The 16,369-nt window shown below is 42.9% G+C and overlaps 4 protein-coding genes across 9 annotated transcripts; 1 reads left to right on the top strand and 3 right to left on the bottom strand.

Moving 5' to 3' along the window:
• Positions 1-456: 456 nt before the first annotated feature.
• On the bottom strand, positions 457-4,277 carry LOC108241936 (casein kinase II subunit beta-like). Of its 2 annotated transcripts, none has more exons than XM_017426437.3 (7): positions 4,145-4,277; positions 3,769-3,844; positions 2,259-2,361; positions 2,053-2,168; positions 1,888-1,963; positions 1,599-1,788; positions 457-921 (listed from the first exon to the last, which is right to left on the bottom strand). In XM_017426437.3, the coding sequence occupies exons 2-7, from the start codon at positions 3,838-3,840 to the stop codon at positions 831-833; spliced, it is 648 nt and encodes a 215-aa protein (XP_017281926.1). In that variant the 5' UTR covers positions 3,841-3,844; positions 4,145-4,277; the 3' UTR covers positions 457-830. The 2 variants fall into 2 exon arrangements, with proteins under 2 accessions (XP_017281926.1, XP_024863848.1); XM_025008080.2 differs by having other exon boundaries at positions 4,176-4,197.
• A 492-nt stretch (positions 4,278-4,769) lies between these two features.
• LOC108241963 (allograft inflammatory factor 1-like) lies at positions 4,770-6,470 on the bottom strand. The gene is made up of 6 exons (XM_017426469.3): positions 6,226-6,470; positions 6,047-6,108; positions 5,863-5,929; positions 5,702-5,743; positions 5,406-5,571; positions 4,770-4,995 (listed from the first exon to the last, which is right to left on the bottom strand). The coding sequence occupies exons 1-6, from the start codon at positions 6,242-6,244 to the stop codon at positions 4,908-4,910; spliced, it is 444 nt and encodes a 147-aa protein (XP_017281958.1). The 5' UTR covers positions 6,245-6,470; the 3' UTR covers positions 4,770-4,907.
• Positions 6,471-6,736: 266 nt separating this feature from the next.
• LOC108241956 (V-set and immunoglobulin domain-containing protein 1-like) lies at positions 6,737-9,264 on the top strand. Of its 3 annotated transcripts, none has more exons than XM_037980164.1 (7): positions 6,737-6,879; positions 7,083-7,409; positions 7,492-7,758; positions 7,833-8,063; positions 8,155-8,202; positions 8,773-8,829; positions 8,914-9,264. In XM_037980164.1, the coding sequence occupies exons 1-7, from the start codon at positions 6,813-6,815 to the stop codon at positions 8,922-8,924; spliced, it is 1,008 nt and encodes a 335-aa protein (XP_037836092.1). In that variant the 5' UTR covers positions 6,737-6,812; the 3' UTR covers positions 8,925-9,264. The 3 variants fall into 3 exon arrangements, with proteins under 3 accessions (XP_037836092.1, XP_017281951.3, XP_037836093.1); XM_017426462.3 differs by having other exon boundaries at positions 7,830-8,063; XM_037980165.1 differs by lacking the exon at positions 6,737-6,879 and having other exon boundaries at positions 7,292-7,402; positions 7,830-8,063.
• On the bottom strand, positions 9,179-16,232 carry LOC108241974 (steroid 21-hydroxylase). Of its 3 annotated transcripts, XM_037980163.1 has the most exons (13): positions 16,029-16,232; positions 15,746-15,937; positions 15,545-15,634; positions 15,312-15,466; positions 15,119-15,214; positions 14,788-14,898; positions 14,610-14,696; positions 14,457-14,540; positions 14,240-14,374; positions 13,977-14,143; positions 13,033-13,136; positions 11,699-12,952; positions 10,967-11,104 (listed from the first exon to the last, which is right to left on the bottom strand). In XM_037980163.1, exons 1-12 carry the CDS (start codon positions 16,141-16,143, stop codon positions 12,699-12,701), a joined length of 1,590 nt encoding a protein of 529 aa, XP_037836091.1. In that variant the 5' UTR covers positions 16,144-16,232; the 3' UTR covers positions 10,967-11,104; positions 11,699-12,698. The 3 variants fall into 3 exon arrangements, with proteins under 3 accessions (XP_037836090.1, XP_017281950.3, XP_037836091.1); XM_037980162.1 differs by lacking the exons at positions 13,033-13,136; positions 13,977-14,143; positions 14,240-14,374; ... (6 more) ...; positions 15,746-15,937; positions 16,029-16,232 and adding exons at positions 9,179-9,317; positions 9,415-9,440; positions 9,542-9,652; ... (1 more) ...; positions 10,094-10,378; positions 10,449-10,733 and having other exon boundaries at positions 10,820-11,104; positions 11,699-12,692; XM_017426461.3 differs by lacking the exons at positions 13,033-13,136; positions 13,977-14,143; positions 14,240-14,374; ... (6 more) ...; positions 15,746-15,937; positions 16,029-16,232 and adding exons at positions 9,203-9,341; positions 9,415-9,440; positions 9,542-9,652; ... (1 more) ...; positions 10,094-10,378; positions 10,449-10,733 and having other exon boundaries at positions 10,820-11,104; positions 11,699-12,691.
• Between the last annotated feature and the right edge of the window lie 137 nt (positions 16,233-16,369).

The raw sequence follows: 16,369 nt of genomic DNA, 5'->3' as shown, positions 1-16,369 counted from the left end.
CTCATTTAGGTACACATTCGTAAAAAAAGAATATTGGAGCAATTGCTATTCATGCCAAGTCTGGGTTGCTGCGTCTATATAAATGTTATTGAAAGTTTAAAAAAAAAACAACAAAAGTAATCAATTAACTTTTAGAGTGAACTTTTTTTTTTTTTTTTTTTTTATAGCTGCCACAGACAACTGACCTTAAAAAAAAACAAAAATGGCTCCAACTCTGTCAGGTTAACAGATATTGAAGTAAAACTTGTGGTAGTAGCTAAGAGTCCAACTGTGTTTAATTTACTATGTTTTGGTTATTAAAATCATCCCTTTTCAGTCGTCTGTAGGGTGTTTGTTACAGCCGGTGTAGCCTTTATATACCACATCATACCCCTCTTTCACCCTCTGCCACCAGTTGTGAATAAAAAACAAACAGCTGAGCGCAAACTGCTGGGAGGAAGAAAGAAATCAGGCCAATTTCCAACATCTTTCATAATAACTTTATCATGATTCATTACAATTTAACGTCCAAAGTCTTGACAATCACTGAGACGGCAAATCCCTAGGAGGCATATTTGGCAATAATTTCTACACCTGCCGTGAAAACTTCTCTAAGAGGAACGCTCTCCAAAAATGCAAAAACATGCTTGAGCTGCACTCTTAACACGTTGACTAAAGATAAAAAACTCTGGGTCACTAAATAAGAGGAAATGGGTCGTTTTAAAAAAGGTATTAACACGGATGAGTTTCAGTACCTGTACAACCATTTATTGGGAACATATAGTACACTGCTTCAAACTAGCGGTAAACGATAAAGGTCCATGAGTCCATTGTCTTTGCAAAGCCGAGTTCTAGCGGATCGTCTTCACCGGGCTCTTGAAACTTGACGCGGCCTGGAGTTGGAGTTGATAAGCCATCGGGTGAATTTTGAATCCGTATAGCCTGAAAACAAACAAACAAACAAAAACAATCTTAACACAAAAGGAAACTGAAGAGCGGTGCGCAAGCAGTGCTGGGTCTCCCAATCAGAAGCAAACAGTCGAAATCAGCGAGATTATGACTTGATGGGAAAGTTTGGATCTTTTGAAGTGGGGTTTTGTGGAGAAAGTATGAGAACTTAGTATCTTACCTGCAGTAGGTAGAAAAAGCTCAGTTTGAAAACTCAGGGAGAAATCAAGCTAACAACTACTCAGATCACTTTCTTGACTCAAATTTTTCAGAAATATTGTCACCATTCAAGTGAAATACGTCTTGTTTGTTTACACCTCATTACTTTAGCATCAGTTACTGAAGTGGTTCACTCTTTTTTTTACAGATTGAGCGTGCTGCAGTGGGCAGCAGTCTTCACAGTAAATAACTCTCATGCAAATATGACACTTAAAAAAAAAAAAGAAATTACAGTAAAGCATTTATTTGAACCACTGTGTTACAGTTAGCTTGACTCGTTCCTAAAAAAATGCCCTCCCTGGTTTTCCAAACCATGTAAGATACTGACAACTCAGGAGTTTGCCCCTTCAAAAAGTCCCAACTTTAAATTCAATAGAGAAAGGCTGAGTTAACATCCAGTCTAAATGCTGTAGAAATGTGAAATGTGGCCAATGAAGATCATCTGAACAAACCTTGGCACGAACTGGTTGGCCGGTCGCTTCGGCCGATACTCTGGGTGCACCATGAACAGCATGTGGGGGAACCCCGTGCCGAAGTAGGCCCCGTCTGTGTGGTGGTGTCTGGAGGACTTAGGGGTGTAAACGTCCATACACTTTGGGCAATAAAGCTTCACCATTGCTTCTCCTGGGATGTCCGACAGACCTGCAATCAGCCAGGAGAGGAGGAGTTAAAGGCGGTTTCCTGATGTTAAAGTGAGTTGCAGCTGGTTTGATGTGACGTTCGAGGAAAAGTCAGACGTACCGATAGGAAGCATTGGCTGATTTTCACAATAAACTCTGGGGCAATAACCAAAATCCCCCTGTTGGTATTTTTCCAGCTACAAAAACGGAACAAATTCAGAGGTTACTGCTTTTGATTTTAGCACACAGCAAATGAGACTCTGAAGCTGCAATGCACAAAACCTACCATTTGTGCAATGCCTCTGTTTGTGAGAATGTAGCGAGCGTGAATAAGCCCGTAGAGCATCTCGGCAGCCTGCTCAATCAAATCACTCTGGTTCTGGTTGTCTTCAAGCTCCTCATCTGTTAAAAAACAAAAGGATTTCAGCAGGTCAACTGACTGTCCCCGGTGTGTCTCTGCTCACGGAAGTGACTGCTTCTCGACAGCCTCACCTGGCTCCAGGTCAAGGATCATATCTAAAGCCTGGCGGTAGTGAGGCACCTGCTCATTTAAACCCGTCAGGTTGAACTTATCCTGTATGTAGTCTTCGTCGACCTAAAACATAGAAACAAAGAACGGCTACTAATGACACCAGTTGCTGCTGGCGTAGCAGCACAATAGTACCGCAACAGCGACATGAAAGCAATCGCACAGACGCCTCGCAGAAAGTGAGGGGTTAAAATTAGACGTTGGACTGTGTGAACACTGAAGTGTCAGACACACCACTGCGGAAAGCACCAAGGCCCACACTGCGGACAGTTCCTGGTGTTTTTAAGTGCTTCGCATTTTATGTCTTAAGGGAAAAAAGCCTGTGCGTAAGTGGGAAATATAAGAGAGGAAAGAGGCTTTAACAGCCAGCACAGCAAACAAAAGGCACACATTAACACCATCAAGCTGCCTCTGTGTGACCATTTATTCTGTATTGCTCACAATAAAAATAAAGCGAAGGTTTTTGGGAAAAGTACACACAGCTGTCAAGTAAATTTAAGGGGGTCATCATAAACCAAAGTACACAGTTCTGTGTAGCAGAGTGAAGTCACTGCTGTACACATACGGAAAAAACAAAAACCTCTGCAATTTAGTCCAAAGAGCCCCCTTTACAAGCAACCTTTCTGAAAATGGGGCTTCGTGACGCAGCCAGGTGTAAATGATCAGCCCTTTTAACCCCAAACACCATGTTTTGGGTGTACAGATGATTAATAACATGGTTTAACTGTGGAGCAGATGAAAAGCAGAGGCAGGAGTGCTCTTTGTAGGTGAATCAGTGCCATAAATAAAGACAACGATCCTTTTGTTTGGGCTACGAAACACTCTTCCTTATTGCTGCAGATACATAACCAGTGAATGATAATTACTATTATGTCCTCAAAATTTCTTCTTACTTAGGGTTACCGGTTTGAGCCCCCGCTCCGTCAGTCTCAGCCGTTGTGTCCTGGGGTAAGACACTTCACCCACCTTTCCTACTAATGGTGGTCAGAGGGCTCGGTGGCGCCGGTGTCATGGCAGCCTCACTTCTGTCAGCCCGCCCCAGGGCCACTGTGGCTACAATGTAGCTTATCGCCATCAGTGTATGAATGTGTGAATGACTGTAGTGTGAAGCGCTATGGAGTCCTTGGACATTATGCAAGTGCTGGAAATTACAGGTTTTATAACAAAAAATTGACTACCTTTTCAGAAACAGTGATCAGAAACAAAATGAGGACTGTTTTATTTAATCTGTGTGAGAGTCTCTGCATGTTTTGTCTCTTTTTGTCCAGTTCTGGATCTTGTTTCTGTTTCTTATAAACTAAAAGCAGAAGCTGCTGTTTCTGCAGCTAAAGGAAGATGCTGCAGACTCAGCCTGACACTTCCTGAAAGGTATATTTCTGTAAGGGTCAACCTGCTATTAAAAAATTAAACACCAGCTCGAAAATAAAACCCAAACTTTTAGGTCTGAAGCTCTGTGGTGAATCCGATGCTTACCTCACAGAAGAACTCATTTCCTCGGAGTCCGCAGAACCAGGATATCCAGGACACCTCCTCCGAGCTGCTCATCCTCCTGATAAAAACCAGCAGAGGTCCAGTGAACCACCTCACAAGCCAACCAGAAACAAAAACACATGGCTAGCTTACTGAACTCCTTAAACCCCGTTTGTTAACCCTGTACTCGGTTTACCTTGAGATCGGCTCTTTAAAATGCTAACTAACGTTAGCTTCTCATTCACACGCTAGCTTGTGTCGCCCCGTCGTGTAACGTAAGAGTGCAGGACGTGGGAAGATTTATTTAATTATGGGAACATAAATTAAATGCATTATTGTTTCTGAATTTGTAAAAGGCGACAAATTCGCGTCTACTCACCCTTTTTATGGATACCTGTGTGTATATTTACTTGCGAGCTTTGCTAGTCGGTCCTCGCTCTCCCGAGACGTGTAGCTTCCGGTGTTGCGCCGAAAAAAAGCGCCCCTGTTTCCGGAAGCGCATTGCAAGGTTTTCAAAACAAAGTTCCGATCTCAACGCATTTTACCAAGGTGACAGCAATGCGGTTTGACTTGAAGCTGTTTTAGTTTAAAAACTAAACTAAAATAATCACAGTTTCATGTCACCTTTTTCACACTCTTTAATAAGAGAAATTCCAACACAATTTTTAGTAACAGAAGATTTGTTGCGTTGTAAAATGTTAGCCCTCATAAAACAGGATGTCTTTCTGATATGTTTATTTATTTATTTTTTTTGCTTTACCAGAATGACCACATTTTATCTAGACCTCAGTCAACACTAAGGAATAAAAATAGCTTATTTTCATATATGAACTGATAGAAACTGGGACAGTTTTTATGAAAGTGTGTGAATTTTTGCAACTTTATTACTTTCAGTTTAGTCAGTTTGCTCGTCTAATTGTAGGTCAGTGAATCAAAAGACTAAAATCTACATACAGCATGTTAATAAGTTGTCAGGTAATGCAATAAAAGCACATTTCATTTCATTACTTTGTAAAAATGCCATCTTTTTATTCTGTTATTTTTTTTACATTCTATTCCATTAATGCGAAGGTAAGTTATAAATCTGATCATAAAGGTGCAGTAGTTTAATATTATGATTATTTTTAGCAAGGATGGAGACTTCAGGGGAGGTCTGAGAAGGTTTTGCGAGTCGGTGGACCAACACTCTTCTGCTCCTGCTCCTTTCCCATCCCTTCAAACATCAGGATCCTTAAAAGAGGGGAAAACATGATTAGCTGCTTTCCACTGCATTTCCATACACATCAGGTACTCTTAGACATCATTGTGCTACGTGTTTTCAGTAATCGCTAGTTTTCGGTTCATTGAAATTCTTCTTCTTCTTTCTCTTTGGGCTGTTCCCTTTTCAGGGGGGTCGCCACAGTGAGTCAACGTCCATCTGTCCTCACTCCACGTCTTCTCTAACTACTTTGTTTTCAGGTTTTATTCTATATTATTATCTGATTAGCTCAATAATAACTTATAGTTCTTATTTCCAGTAGTTTGACACAAATCTATAAAAATTTAATGCTCGTAATGAGATGTCTCGCCCCTCCAATCATCTCTAAAGCTAAACATATCTTTAAACATATCTTCTAAACAGTCAGATCTCTTTTACTCACAGCTTTAGAATTGCATTTCGTTTCCCCAGCATCATATTCAGGAAGTCATGGTAGCTGATAGTGTCTTTCGATGCACTTCCAGCCACCTCTGATATCATCTTTTTCAGCTCTAAGTGGGTTTTGGCTAACCCCATCTTCTCCAGCATACGTTTCAAGCCCATCATATCTATAAAAGGTGTCAGAAACAAATCGTGGGTGTCACATAAAGTCAGCCAGCCAAGAATGAAAGTTAAAACATTCTCACAGGAGCTAAAAATAGTTTTGATAAGTGAAAATAAAAAAAGGTGCTAGTTCACCTATTTCCCCTTTGTTATTAAGATCAAACTCCATGTACTTCTCTGAAACACAAACAAAAAGACTGTCAGACCCAAACTGAAGATTTTGCATTTGAGAAATAAAAATATTTGAGAAATAAAACAGTGAAGATAGGAAATAGTGCCAACTGCTGAGTACTCACTTTTAAACGTCTCAAGTTTTGAAGCCAGATCTTCCTCTTCTGCAAACTTTGGATCTGTGAGAAAAGCCTGAAAAGCAGATAAATAAGAACCTGATGCATGTTTGCGTCACAGAGGTTTAGTGTTTGCTTTTTTTTGTTTTGTTTTTCTGCACCAAAATGTGCATTAAACATCATTTCAGCTCACCTCATTGATAGAGCTGAGCTTTTCCTCCTGCTGAGACTTCAGGAGCCCGTAAGCCTTACCTCCTGAGAGAAGTCAGCCATGAGCAACAAGAGCCCAGTCAAAAGATTGAAAATACAAATCTTTAAGTGAGTTAAATAAGCTTTAACATAACACAAGATAGAAAAAAAAGCCAAACAAACCTTGAACACCGCTATCCATTTTTGTGAGCCCTGCCAGGAGAACCAAATCTAGCACTGACCGAGAAAACGTTTAATGCCGTGGCTGTAAAATCTTGCCAGAAGAGGAAGTGAAAAAACTATCAGCCTGTGAGGGAGAAGTTCCTGCATTGCATTTAGGGCTGCAGCAAAAACAGAGGTCAAGAGTGTGATGCAAGAAACAAAATTTACACTTGAGCCCGCGTTTCACCACACGGGGAAGGGAAACGTTGCATTGTTCATGTGCATAAAATAAAGAGATCCTAAAGAGAAAGAACTATGGACTGTTGTGTCACTTTCCCCACCCTAAAGCTGCTCTAAGCCCCATAAATAACTTCACAGGTCTTCTCCTCGGATGTGGATGTAGTGCTTCACTGTCGCCACACGGTGGCACTGCTGCAAGGCAAACCGAAAGGGGCAGAAGCGGAGGAGGTGTGAGCAGATTACTGTGTTTGAGGTGGTAGTTTCAAGTTGACACCTCTGTTTGTATTAAGGAACTGAGAACTGTTGGAAACAAAAGTAAAGACTCAATTAAAAGTTTTATTTTCTCCTCACTGCGTTACACAGAAATAATGGCACATTTGGGTTTGGAGGTTTTTCTCTTATCGACTCTGTTAAACGTCGTACCAAACTGCAGAGGTGAGTTTACCACTGGGTCACATTTACAATTAGATTTAAACAAATTTGGCATATTTTCCTAATGTACAAGTTGTCAGAATCTCCGTTTATGAGAAAAACAAACTCACCACATGGCTTCATGTGACTTGTTACTCTGACTCTAAATGCTCAAAGATACGCGGTGTGTTCTTTAAACCGTCTGTGCTTTTGTCTTCATCTGAAAGCTGGCTCTGCGGTTGCTGACATCGTGTCAGCTGTGAAAGAAGAAGACGCCGTTCTGTTGTGTTTAAATCCCAGTGTGATGGATCCACAGAGCTCCTACCGAGTCAGATGGGTAAAAGGTGCCTCAGAGAGCAGCCCTTCGAAGGTTATCTTCGAGTGGCCGAAGGAAGCCCGGGAAGCACAGCGTGTGAGCGTGGAGGACGATAGAAATGGACAGAAGTGTTTCTTCCTAAAATCCTTGCAAAAATCCGACGAAGGGCTGTACAGCTGTGAAGTTTGGAAAGGATGGGACATCACCGAGGTCAAAAACATATCTTTAAAGGTGAAAGGTAAAAGTAGTTTCGATTGATTATTCAGAGATGCATTTTTTAAAAACTTGTGGGTGAGAAATCTCTTTTTATGATCTTTCAGACTGCAGAACCCTTGACTCAAAAAAGGCGACAGTGGGCTTGCCTTTTAAACTCACCTGCCAGGTGAACTCAACGACACCACCTCCTGTGGTCTCCTGGGTGAAGGTGAAAGGAAACAAAGACGTATCTGTCAACGACACAAGGGTCCACACAAATGGCGTTTTCTTGACCATCCAGGGTGTGGCAGACAGCGACAGCGGCTGGTACAGATGCAACTACGTGGTTGGGCAATCGCAACGCTGCGCCATGATCAATCTGCAAGTTGGAGGTTTGATCTTTGACCATCTGCATTATCACTAATGGGGATGATTTTATGATTGATTCCTGTTTTGTTTAAAGAAGCAGAAGATGTCTTCGTGTCCACAACGGCTCCAGTTCCCACGGTTACGAAATCTCCGACGCCCTGGGAGGCTGAGCAGATTACCAGGAAGGCAGAGGGCAGTGAAACCTTGTTTGTAGTTGTGGTCTCAGTGGTTAGTGGGGTTCTCTTACTTGCTGCGCTGACAGGACTCGTCGTTTACTACAAATGTAACATCCAGGGATACAGGCGACAATCCCAGAGCCCCGACGCAGGTGGGATCAGTCCGACAGCTCATTCAGACATGATGCCGACCGAATGTAGCCCCATGTAACGATGTAAAAGCTCTGGTTTTTTTCTGTGCAGGTTCTCCCGCAGATTTCTATGAGAACTTGACTCTTCCTCGGCTGCCTGGTGAGTGCCACGTTATCTCCTCATGAGCTGTTTTAGCCTAATCCCTTTAAAGCCTTGAAGAAGGAGAAGAATCCCACCACCTATTTTTGACATTTACGAAACTCTGATAACGTAATCATTGGATGATCATCTAGAATGAATTACCTTTTTGGAGTCAACCCCATTCAAGATGGCCGCCACAGCTAAGCAATCTCAGCAAACACAAAAACGGCTATAAGTCGACTGTGTTTACAGAGAGTGAGCTGAGATTTGGTGTGGTACTAAGCTGAGAGTGATCCCCAACACAGACTCTGAGAGCTCCCTGACCACACAAGGTCTGCTGTCGTTAACTGTTACAGTCAGCTCTGCCTTATTGTTAGCAAAATATCTCTTCAGCCACTGGATGGATTTTAATGAAATACTCTGGGCACTAAGAGATCAGGCAAGCTCTCACAACTTTGTCCAGTTTCATCGTAAGATGGTCTTATTCTAAAACTCTGACATGAAAGGCGGCGGGCGATATGCATTCCTTCAAGGAATGGCCTTTAATTATGTTTTTTTTTTTTTTTTTTTTTATTTTTAAACCTCCAGATCCAACCAACAGAGTCAACAGTTTGTACAGTTTACAGGACGACAGCTCGTGCTCATGTAAGTGTTGCTACGATAAATTAATCCACTACGTTTCCTTGTTAAATCCATTCACAAAAACATTATTCCCTTCTTTGTTTGCAGTTCGGAACTAGTTGTTTTCAGTCCTCCGATGCGCAACAAGAGGATCTTTTCTTCTCCCTCGGCGCTTATTGTGACACATTGAAATGCTTGCCTCATTCGGATGAATTTCAGACGTCGTTGCTTATAGCGTTTTCTTTTCACAGCATCTTTTATCTGCTTGTTATTACAGTTCTTCCTTATCCAAAATCCTGCTGAAGGAAACTCTGATTACCATTTGTAACAATCTCTTGTAAAGCAGATTTTGAAAATCATGTTTTTGAGTGTAAAAGTTTTATTTTTTTTAGCATTTAAATGACAACAGTCCGCTGTTGATTTCAGTTTACAGCTTGTAATAAATTATATAAACCATCATCCGTGGTGGGGACTTCTCCTTTCAGTGGTCTCTGCTCTTCTACTTCCTCAACCTGAATGGCATCATAAACATGAGCCTAGGAAGAAAAAAGTTGGTCTTATAGGATGTTTACACACACACACACACACACACACAAAAGTTCCTCTTACCATTGCAATACTTGACTGCGTGTTTGCTGTAGAAAGAGAAAACGTCACACATATGGTTGAATTTTTCGTCACTTTTTTAGACCAAGGTTCCAGTTCAGATGACTGATTCCTCTCCCAGAGTCAGTACCTGCATCCTTGTTTTGCTTCCTCTTCACGTAAAGGTAGAGTCCTCCTGCAGCGGCACACATCAGGAGGCCGAGGAGGCCGAGGAGGCCTAACCAGGCCAGTTTCTGCAGAGCTGAGGAGAAGAAAACCTTTTCAATTTCCTTTTGTTAATGTAGAGTAGAAACTGTATGGTTTCACGAGTTGTATTTAAGAGAAAAATAAGCACGCAGACGTACAGGCGTCAGAGTGCCACTTCTTCGATGCCATCAGAGAACCTTCTCTGTACACGGAGCAACTTAATTCCTCCGAGTCTTTCGGCCAAGCTGGGAGAAGGAGCACATTAATCAGCGTGTTGTTGACTTTCATCGATCTGCTCCTCCAGCCCTCTTCGTTCGCTGCAGACCAAGTGAGGCTGAAGTCTTCCTCGCATTCTTCAGCGCACGTCAGCACACAGGTCAACGAGAGGTTTTCTCTTCTCGCAGTAACTGTAGAGTTAGAAGGGGAGGGGGTGGGGACGTAAATGATCTGGGAACTGTGGGCGTTTCTGCACGTGTTCTGCAGTTCTCACACCTACCATCGAGCGTGTGCAGCCTGACTTGATTGAAGACCTTCCGCTGACCAGAGGACTCGGCACACTGGTAGTCTCCGGCCTGCTGAGGGCTCAGTTTACTGATTACCAGCGAGGAGTCTTCGCTCACATGAAATCCCTTTGCCAGACCGTGTTCGGAGGTCGTCGTGCTTGTCGGTGTTTCTTGCTTCACAGTCCACTTGATGCTGTCACCAAAACTGAGAGGGGAAGTGTTTCCACAAGCGAGTGACACTGACTCATCGGCTGCAGCAAACACTTCCTCCAGGCCTCCTGCAGATAAGCAGAGGTTACCCTTTAGGCTCATGAAACCACATGTTAAACTTGTGAGGACAGCCAGCACCTTTCACCGCCGTCCGATAACCGATGGAGGCTCTGACCTCGTCGCCCTGCATCAGGTGACACCTCCACGTTCTGTGATGGTCTGTCCGTTCTTTGCTGATGATCAGCTTTGAGAAGCAAGCAGATTGGCTCTCAGTTCGAAATCTTTCACCGTTTAATGGCGTGTCATCGCGAGCGGTCCACTTGATGTGCACGCCTGTGCTGTTTGTGCAGGGGAAATATCCTTTAAAAGTGTTGAGTATACACTGAAGCTCCAGTGTGTCCTCTGCGAGCGCCAACTCCCTGACTGGTGGATGAAATAACGAAACTTCGTCAGATTCTTTCCGGCTGAGCCGTAAACACATGTGCGAAACACAAGATAGTCTCACTTACTTTCAAGAATCCGGAGTGAAACGCTTGAATTGAGAGTTCCACTGTTACAAGCGTACCGTCGCGCATCGCCTTGGGCAACGCGGGTGATCTCCAGGGAGCAGTTTGGCAGCAGAGAATACCTGCCACCTGTGGAGGACATCACTCTGCCAGCCGTCACCACTTCAGAAACCCAGTTCGTAAACTGGTCCTCCATGGTCCAGTTTACTGAGGAGCAGGATTTAACAGAAGGTGAACGGCATGGCAAAGTGATCCTCTGTCCTGGTAAGGCGACCATCATCAGATGATCTGTTTGGAACAGGACAAACGTGCATCTAAGTTTCAGATTTATTCCTATTTGTACAACTCTGACGCATCAATAAAGGATTTGATTCCAAACACAAAGAGCAAAAAAGTTGCGATAACATAAACTAATTTGATTCAGAATACAATGAAATATTTTCTTTTCCCAAAATCCTTCCATAAGGTTTCTTTTTGTATATGCTTCTTACTCTTAGAAAGCAGGGGAAACTGTAAATATTCACTTATCTTACCAAATTAAACACATTTGGGCTGTTTTTTTATGAACTGAGCCTCTGGTGATTCTTTCTGAAGCCCTCTTGACAGAAAGCTGTCACTCGTTTGGAAAATATCTGATCTGACGCAATACTTATTCTAAAACACTGATAGTTATCCACAGTAGAGTAAAGACACTAATCTTTTAGCACGCTTTTATTTTGAAACTTTGAAAACGTTTTACATTAGCAAAATAAGCTTTAAGCTTGATGAGTCCAACAAGGTACGGTGCCTTTTAAAACTGTTAGCAAAACTGTGCAGATCCAAAAATATAAATTTACAAATTATGCCCCGATGTTGTTGATGCTAAAAAAATGACATATTTACCAGCTGAAGGAAGTCCATCCGCTGCCATCGAAAGAAACGTGGAGCAGAGCCCAAACAACAGCAGGGAGCTCATCTTTCTTATTACAAACGTCTTCTGTTTCTGTGCTTATTGCCAAATACCCTGACAGCAACTGGTTCTTAAAATATAGTTTCAGGAAATGACATTATGACACCCCCAGAGGGAAAGATCGCCTGGTAGAAAAACGAGGCCTCGGTTCACGTCGATCGTTGCTTTTTATTAGTGGGAGGAAAAGTGGAAAATTCATTTTTTGTCTATCAGGACTGCTGTAAAGTGCACAGAAAGTACAGATGACGAGTCCTAACTGAGTAAAATCACCTGGAAGCCAAAATCTAACTGCTAAAGGAAGGCGCTTCAGTGAGTCCTTTAATATTTCCTTTAAAAAGATCATTCATGTGAGCAAATGATTCTATAACTTGCTGTAAAATACATGAAATCAACTTTGTACACAGGACGGTGAGCAGATTGTGTGCTTTCTTCTGTTTTTTTAACATACCAACCATAAAAAGTAAGTGTTAAATTAACTTATTATACAAATATGTTACTTATAATATATCCTACAAGAAGCATTGCGATTAAAAGAAATATGCAATGTTTCTAAAGTTTTGTTTTTTTCCCTCCCCCAAATGATAATGGAGACTTTAAAATATAATAAAAAGTTTTTTTTGGTTTGTTTCTGACAATTTGAGGTCACTAAAATTGAACTCATCGAAGCTAAATCCAGTAAGCCTGAAAACTGTTCAGTATTTGTCCACAGGGTGGCGCTGTTAGTGTTGGAGTATTAAATGCAGAACCAGAAAAAAAACCACATAGTCAGGGTTCATTTGGTCATTTGTCACATATCATTTATAAGATGTTTTGTCTATACTCATTGCAGAATGTGTTAAATGTCCTAATCTATTCAGGAAAAAGACAAATCAATAAGGACGATAAATGAAGTTTATCCGCGTTTATCCAATTAAGCTCCACAGTCACAGCAGGTCAAGCTTCAGTCAGAGGTCTGGGACGAGCAACGACTCTGTAAGCCTTGATCTTCAGCACAACGCTGGCCACTCCTCGTAGGTCAGGCAGGGATGCTTCTCCCTCGGGGAGTACGAACTGGAAATCCCTCAGCAAGTAGGCCGTGAACAGGAAGAGCTCCATTTTGGCCACAGACTCGCCCAGGCAGAGCCGAGCGCCCCCTCCGAAAGGCATGAGGGCGCGAGCCGAGCCTCCTCCTCCTTCCAGGAAGCGCTCTGACAGAGAGGAGTGACGTCAGCGTCGAACCTGACAGAACCTGACAGAACCGCGCCCCGGGCGGGTCACAGAGCCCTACCTGGTTTGAAGCTGTACGGCTCAGGCCAAACTGCGGGATCATGGTGAGCGCCGAAAAGATTAGGGATGATGACCGTGTTCTTGGGGATGAAATACCCTGCGATGCTGCACACCGGGTGGAGTTAGACGATTGTCAAGATGCAAAATGAAAAGATGAAGTGTTATTCTGGGAAAAAAAACTTTGGTAATGGAAACCATTATCTGTGTAGTCACACACATTTCAACAGGAAGTGCAATGGGATCTTTACCTGTTAACCTGACATCAGCATGAATCTGTTATAGTTTTTAAAGTCAAATTTGCAATATTTTAGAATTCGTCATAGCCCCAGCATTAATAATAAACACCTTTAGATGGAGAACTTCACTATTTAAAGCCTTGTTAACTTTGAATTTGATGGCATTGTCGCCTCTAAAAAGTCTTACTGTGGGAACGCTGATTTAGGATTCTCACAATAAAAGTCCTGTGTTTGTTTTTCCGCACGTTTATTTTGCAGCCTGACTATTTCTGCATATTTTGTGCTATTTTAAGCATTCATATATCAAACCGGTCAGCTCATTCAGGAGATGGGTGCTATGACTTTTGGTTTTTAAAACCTTTATACTTTAATTTAAAAGCATTGGTCTTTTTGAAATTTACAGGGTCTATTTTTGTCTTTTTACACAACTTTTACTTGTAGCTTTTGGCTAACATTTGCTACTTATTGATGTAAGCTACTGTTCTTCTACTTTTAGTGTTTACCTTTCATTCTGTTACTTTAAGCTTTGCTACTTTGGGGGTTTCAGCCAACGTTCTTCCTCTTTTAGCTTTAATTCAATTTCAGCTTCCTCAGCAAACTTCAGCAGCCGCTCAGAGCTCAGCGTTCACACAGAACATCGAGTTTCTGTCGTCAGGAGATTTGAAGCTGCAGGCACTCTGCGACGTGAAGTCGCTGCAGGCAAACTGACCTGCTGTCTCGGATGGCTCGGTGAGGGACGGCCAAGGGGGCGACCGGCCTGAGTCTCAGCACCTCGCTGATCAGAGAGCTCAGCACAGGAAGCCTGTGTCTGTCGCTGTATTTGGGATAACGCTCCTCCAACACTGTGCACAGCTCCTCGTACACTCTGGTCTGCACCTGGACGGTAAAATACAAGAAGACAGACACAGACTGAGAAACAAACAAACAAACAAAAAAAACCCCAAAACCTTCAAGGTTATGTTCTGTAAAAACAATCCCCTCTCCCCCACATGCCTCCGGCCTGTGCAGCAGGAAGGCCACGGTCCAGTTCAGCCAGGCCGACGTGGTCTCTGTGCCCCCGATGAGAAGGTCCACCGTCGCCATGTGGACATGAACATCTGTCAGGAGCTGGGGAGCACAAGATGTGTCATTTCACAAGATTTCCATCCAACTCCGTCGTCCTTTCCTAGCATTCAATGTGTGTAGATACCCCTCCATGTTCTGTGTTGTGATGTTTGTCAAGAGCCTGGAGGAGGGATCCTGTGATGGCGTGCTCGTTCTTTTTGTCTTGCAACTGCACAAATAAAACAATAAGTCAGCATCATTAAATGGCAACATCTGTTTTTGATTCGTCACAACTAACCTTATAATCATCGAGGTGGTGTTTTATGATTTCATCCCTCCTGGCCACCTCTTTTAGAAGACGGGCAAACACGGGATTTGGCAATTTCTTTGAGAGAGAAAGTATTGCAGTATGTGAAAACCTGTATAAAATGTGCTTTTATGTGATGTCACCGAGCCGTGACGGCGAGACGACTGACTCTGAGCAGTGGAAAGGAGTCCAGTGCCGAAATCCAAGAGGAGCCCCACAAACCAACTATCTCATTCAGACAGTTGTGCAGCTGCTGCAGCTCCGTAGACTTCTTATCGTACTAGAAAAAAAGCAACAAACACGGCAGTTTTGTGACCATATTTATGTAATCCACGCTTCTGAAAAGCGCGCCGTACGCAGAGACTTTGTCCACTTCCCCAACGCAAACAACCAACCAATTACTGGTCTGGCATAATCACAGCCGTTCGTTCATGTGGAGTTCATAAACCACCTCCAGTTTTCAGGAGTTCAAAATAAACTGCTGGAAAAAGGACGCTCACTTCTTTTCCAAAAGCCAAAGTGGTGATGATGTTGCTGGCTGCCACTGTGAAATCTTCTGAGAGATCAGCAGGCTTCATATGGTAGTCCAGCAGAACCTAAGCAACAAAACAAATCAGGCTTTATCGGATTATGTGGTGACTTTGGAAATACCCCAGATTTTGGTTCGGGAACTGCCGCTTGTTTTTCCCCTACCTTCCTCAGATGCAGAGCCTGCCTCTCGATCACACCGTGCAAAGACTGCTGGCAGCATCGCAGCAAGGCGATGTGGACGACACGGCGGTGCGCCCTCCACTCCTCAGTGTAGTCCCCCAGGGAGATGTTATGCCCTCCGCCAGATACAATATTACCTGGTTCAACAGCGAGCTCATGAGGACATACAGCAATTATATTAATCTGTGCTGAAAAATTCAATAAAGAGCTTTCACCTGTGTACGAGATTGGTCTCCCTGCAAAGTCAGACCATTTCTTCACCAGCGCTTCTCTTATGGCTTCACCACTACTGAGCACCACCATGGCTTGATAAACAAACAAAGCGGAGATTGCAGAATTTGTTTCAAAACATGTATATAATTCAGGGTTTTAGTGACCAATATACTGTCAAAGGTTGTCCATTTCAAGATGTTTACTTGTGTTTCCAAATTTGAGGCGGTAAATGCTTCCATATCGTTGTGCCAGATCAGTGAGGTGAATTGGCATGTGGTCGTGTGTCAGCTCCATCATGTTGCCAAACAGGAAGTGGCTCGGGGGTCCTGGGAATGTGGGGGCTGGGGAGCAATGGAGAAACTGATACAGGTGCTGCAGAAGTCCGGACTGGACTCCTGCAGGCGATTCGAAAGACAAAGGTGAGACTGAAACATACAACTGGCAGGATCGTGTTGTATATACTGAGACGGACACCTGCAGACTTACCGACTTTGCCCTTTCCCAGAAAATGAGAGTCCCTCTGACCGGAAATCACCACCAGTAACAGCAGTACAAGCAAAAATACGGCTCCAATGCTGATAAGTGATATCTCTAATGCCATTTTGTTTCCTGTTGCTGGTCGAAAAGCAAGTCAGAACGCTGCTCCTCTCTTTTATAGCTGCCTCCTCAGTGTCGTGTCAGTGTGATAGGATGTTTACACAAAAATCAAGGATATCTAAACATGGTTTTAGGTCATGATAGCTAATTTTGAGTGCAATACATGTACCAAAGAGATAGCCTAATGCGTGTTGAAGGGCATAAAAATACATCAGAGCTTACATAACAAT

Source organism: Kryptolebias marmoratus, linkage group LG16 (genome assembly GCF_001649575.2).
Source record: "Kryptolebias marmoratus isolate JLee-2015 linkage group LG16, ASM164957v2, whole genome shotgun sequence".
Taxonomy (NCBI): domain Eukaryota; kingdom Metazoa; phylum Chordata; class Actinopteri; order Cyprinodontiformes; family Rivulidae; genus Kryptolebias; species Kryptolebias marmoratus.
The sequence above is the reverse complement of the archived record's forward strand: the minus strand, read 5'-3'. Positions and strand labels throughout refer to the sequence as shown.

Coding starts and splice junctions, on each gene's coding strand:
- LOC108241936 (XM_017426437.3), bottom strand. CDS start 3,840: ATGAGCAGCTCGGAGGAGGTGTCCTGGATATCCTGGTTCTGCGGACTC. Junction 2,362..3,768: donor GAAATGAGTTCTTCTGTGAG/GTAAGCATCGGA, acceptor TCTATGTTTTAG/GTCGACGAAGACTACATACA. Junction 922..1,598: donor GCCAACCAGTTCGTGCCAAG/GTTTGTTCAGAT, acceptor GTTTGTTTTCAG/GCTATACGGATTCAAAATTC.
- LOC108241963 (XM_017426469.3), bottom strand. Junction 5,930..6,046: donor AGCTCAGCTCTATCAATGAG/GTGAGCTGAAAT, acceptor TCTGCTTTTCAG/GCTTTTCTCACAGATCCAAA. Junction 5,744..5,862: donor AAAACTTGAGACGTTTAAAA/GTGAGTACTCAG, acceptor TTTGTGTTTCAG/AGAAGTACATGGAGTTTGAT.
- LOC108241956 (XM_017426462.3), top strand. CDS start 6,813: ATGGCACATTTGGGTTTGGAGGTTTTTCTCTTATCGACTCTGTTAAAC. Junction 7,410..7,491: donor CATATCTTTAAAGGTGAAAG/GTAAAAGTAGTT, acceptor ATGATCTTTCAG/ACTGCAGAACCCTTGACTCA. Junction 8,064..8,154: donor ATCCCAGAGCCCCGACGCAG/GTGGGATCAGTC, acceptor TTTTCTGTGCAG/GTTCTCCCGCAGATTTCTAT.
- LOC108241974 (XM_037980163.1), bottom strand. CDS start 16,143: ATGGCATTAGAGATATCACTTATCAGCATTGGAGCCGTATTTTTGCTT. Junction 14,697..14,787: donor ACTCCTTTCCACTGCTCAGA/GTCAGTCGTCTC, acceptor TCTCTCTCAAAG/AAATTGCCAAATCCCGTGTT. Junction 14,541..14,609: donor ACCACCTCGATGATTATAAG/GTTAGTTGTGAC, acceptor TTATTTGTGCAG/TTGCAAGACAAAAAGAACGA.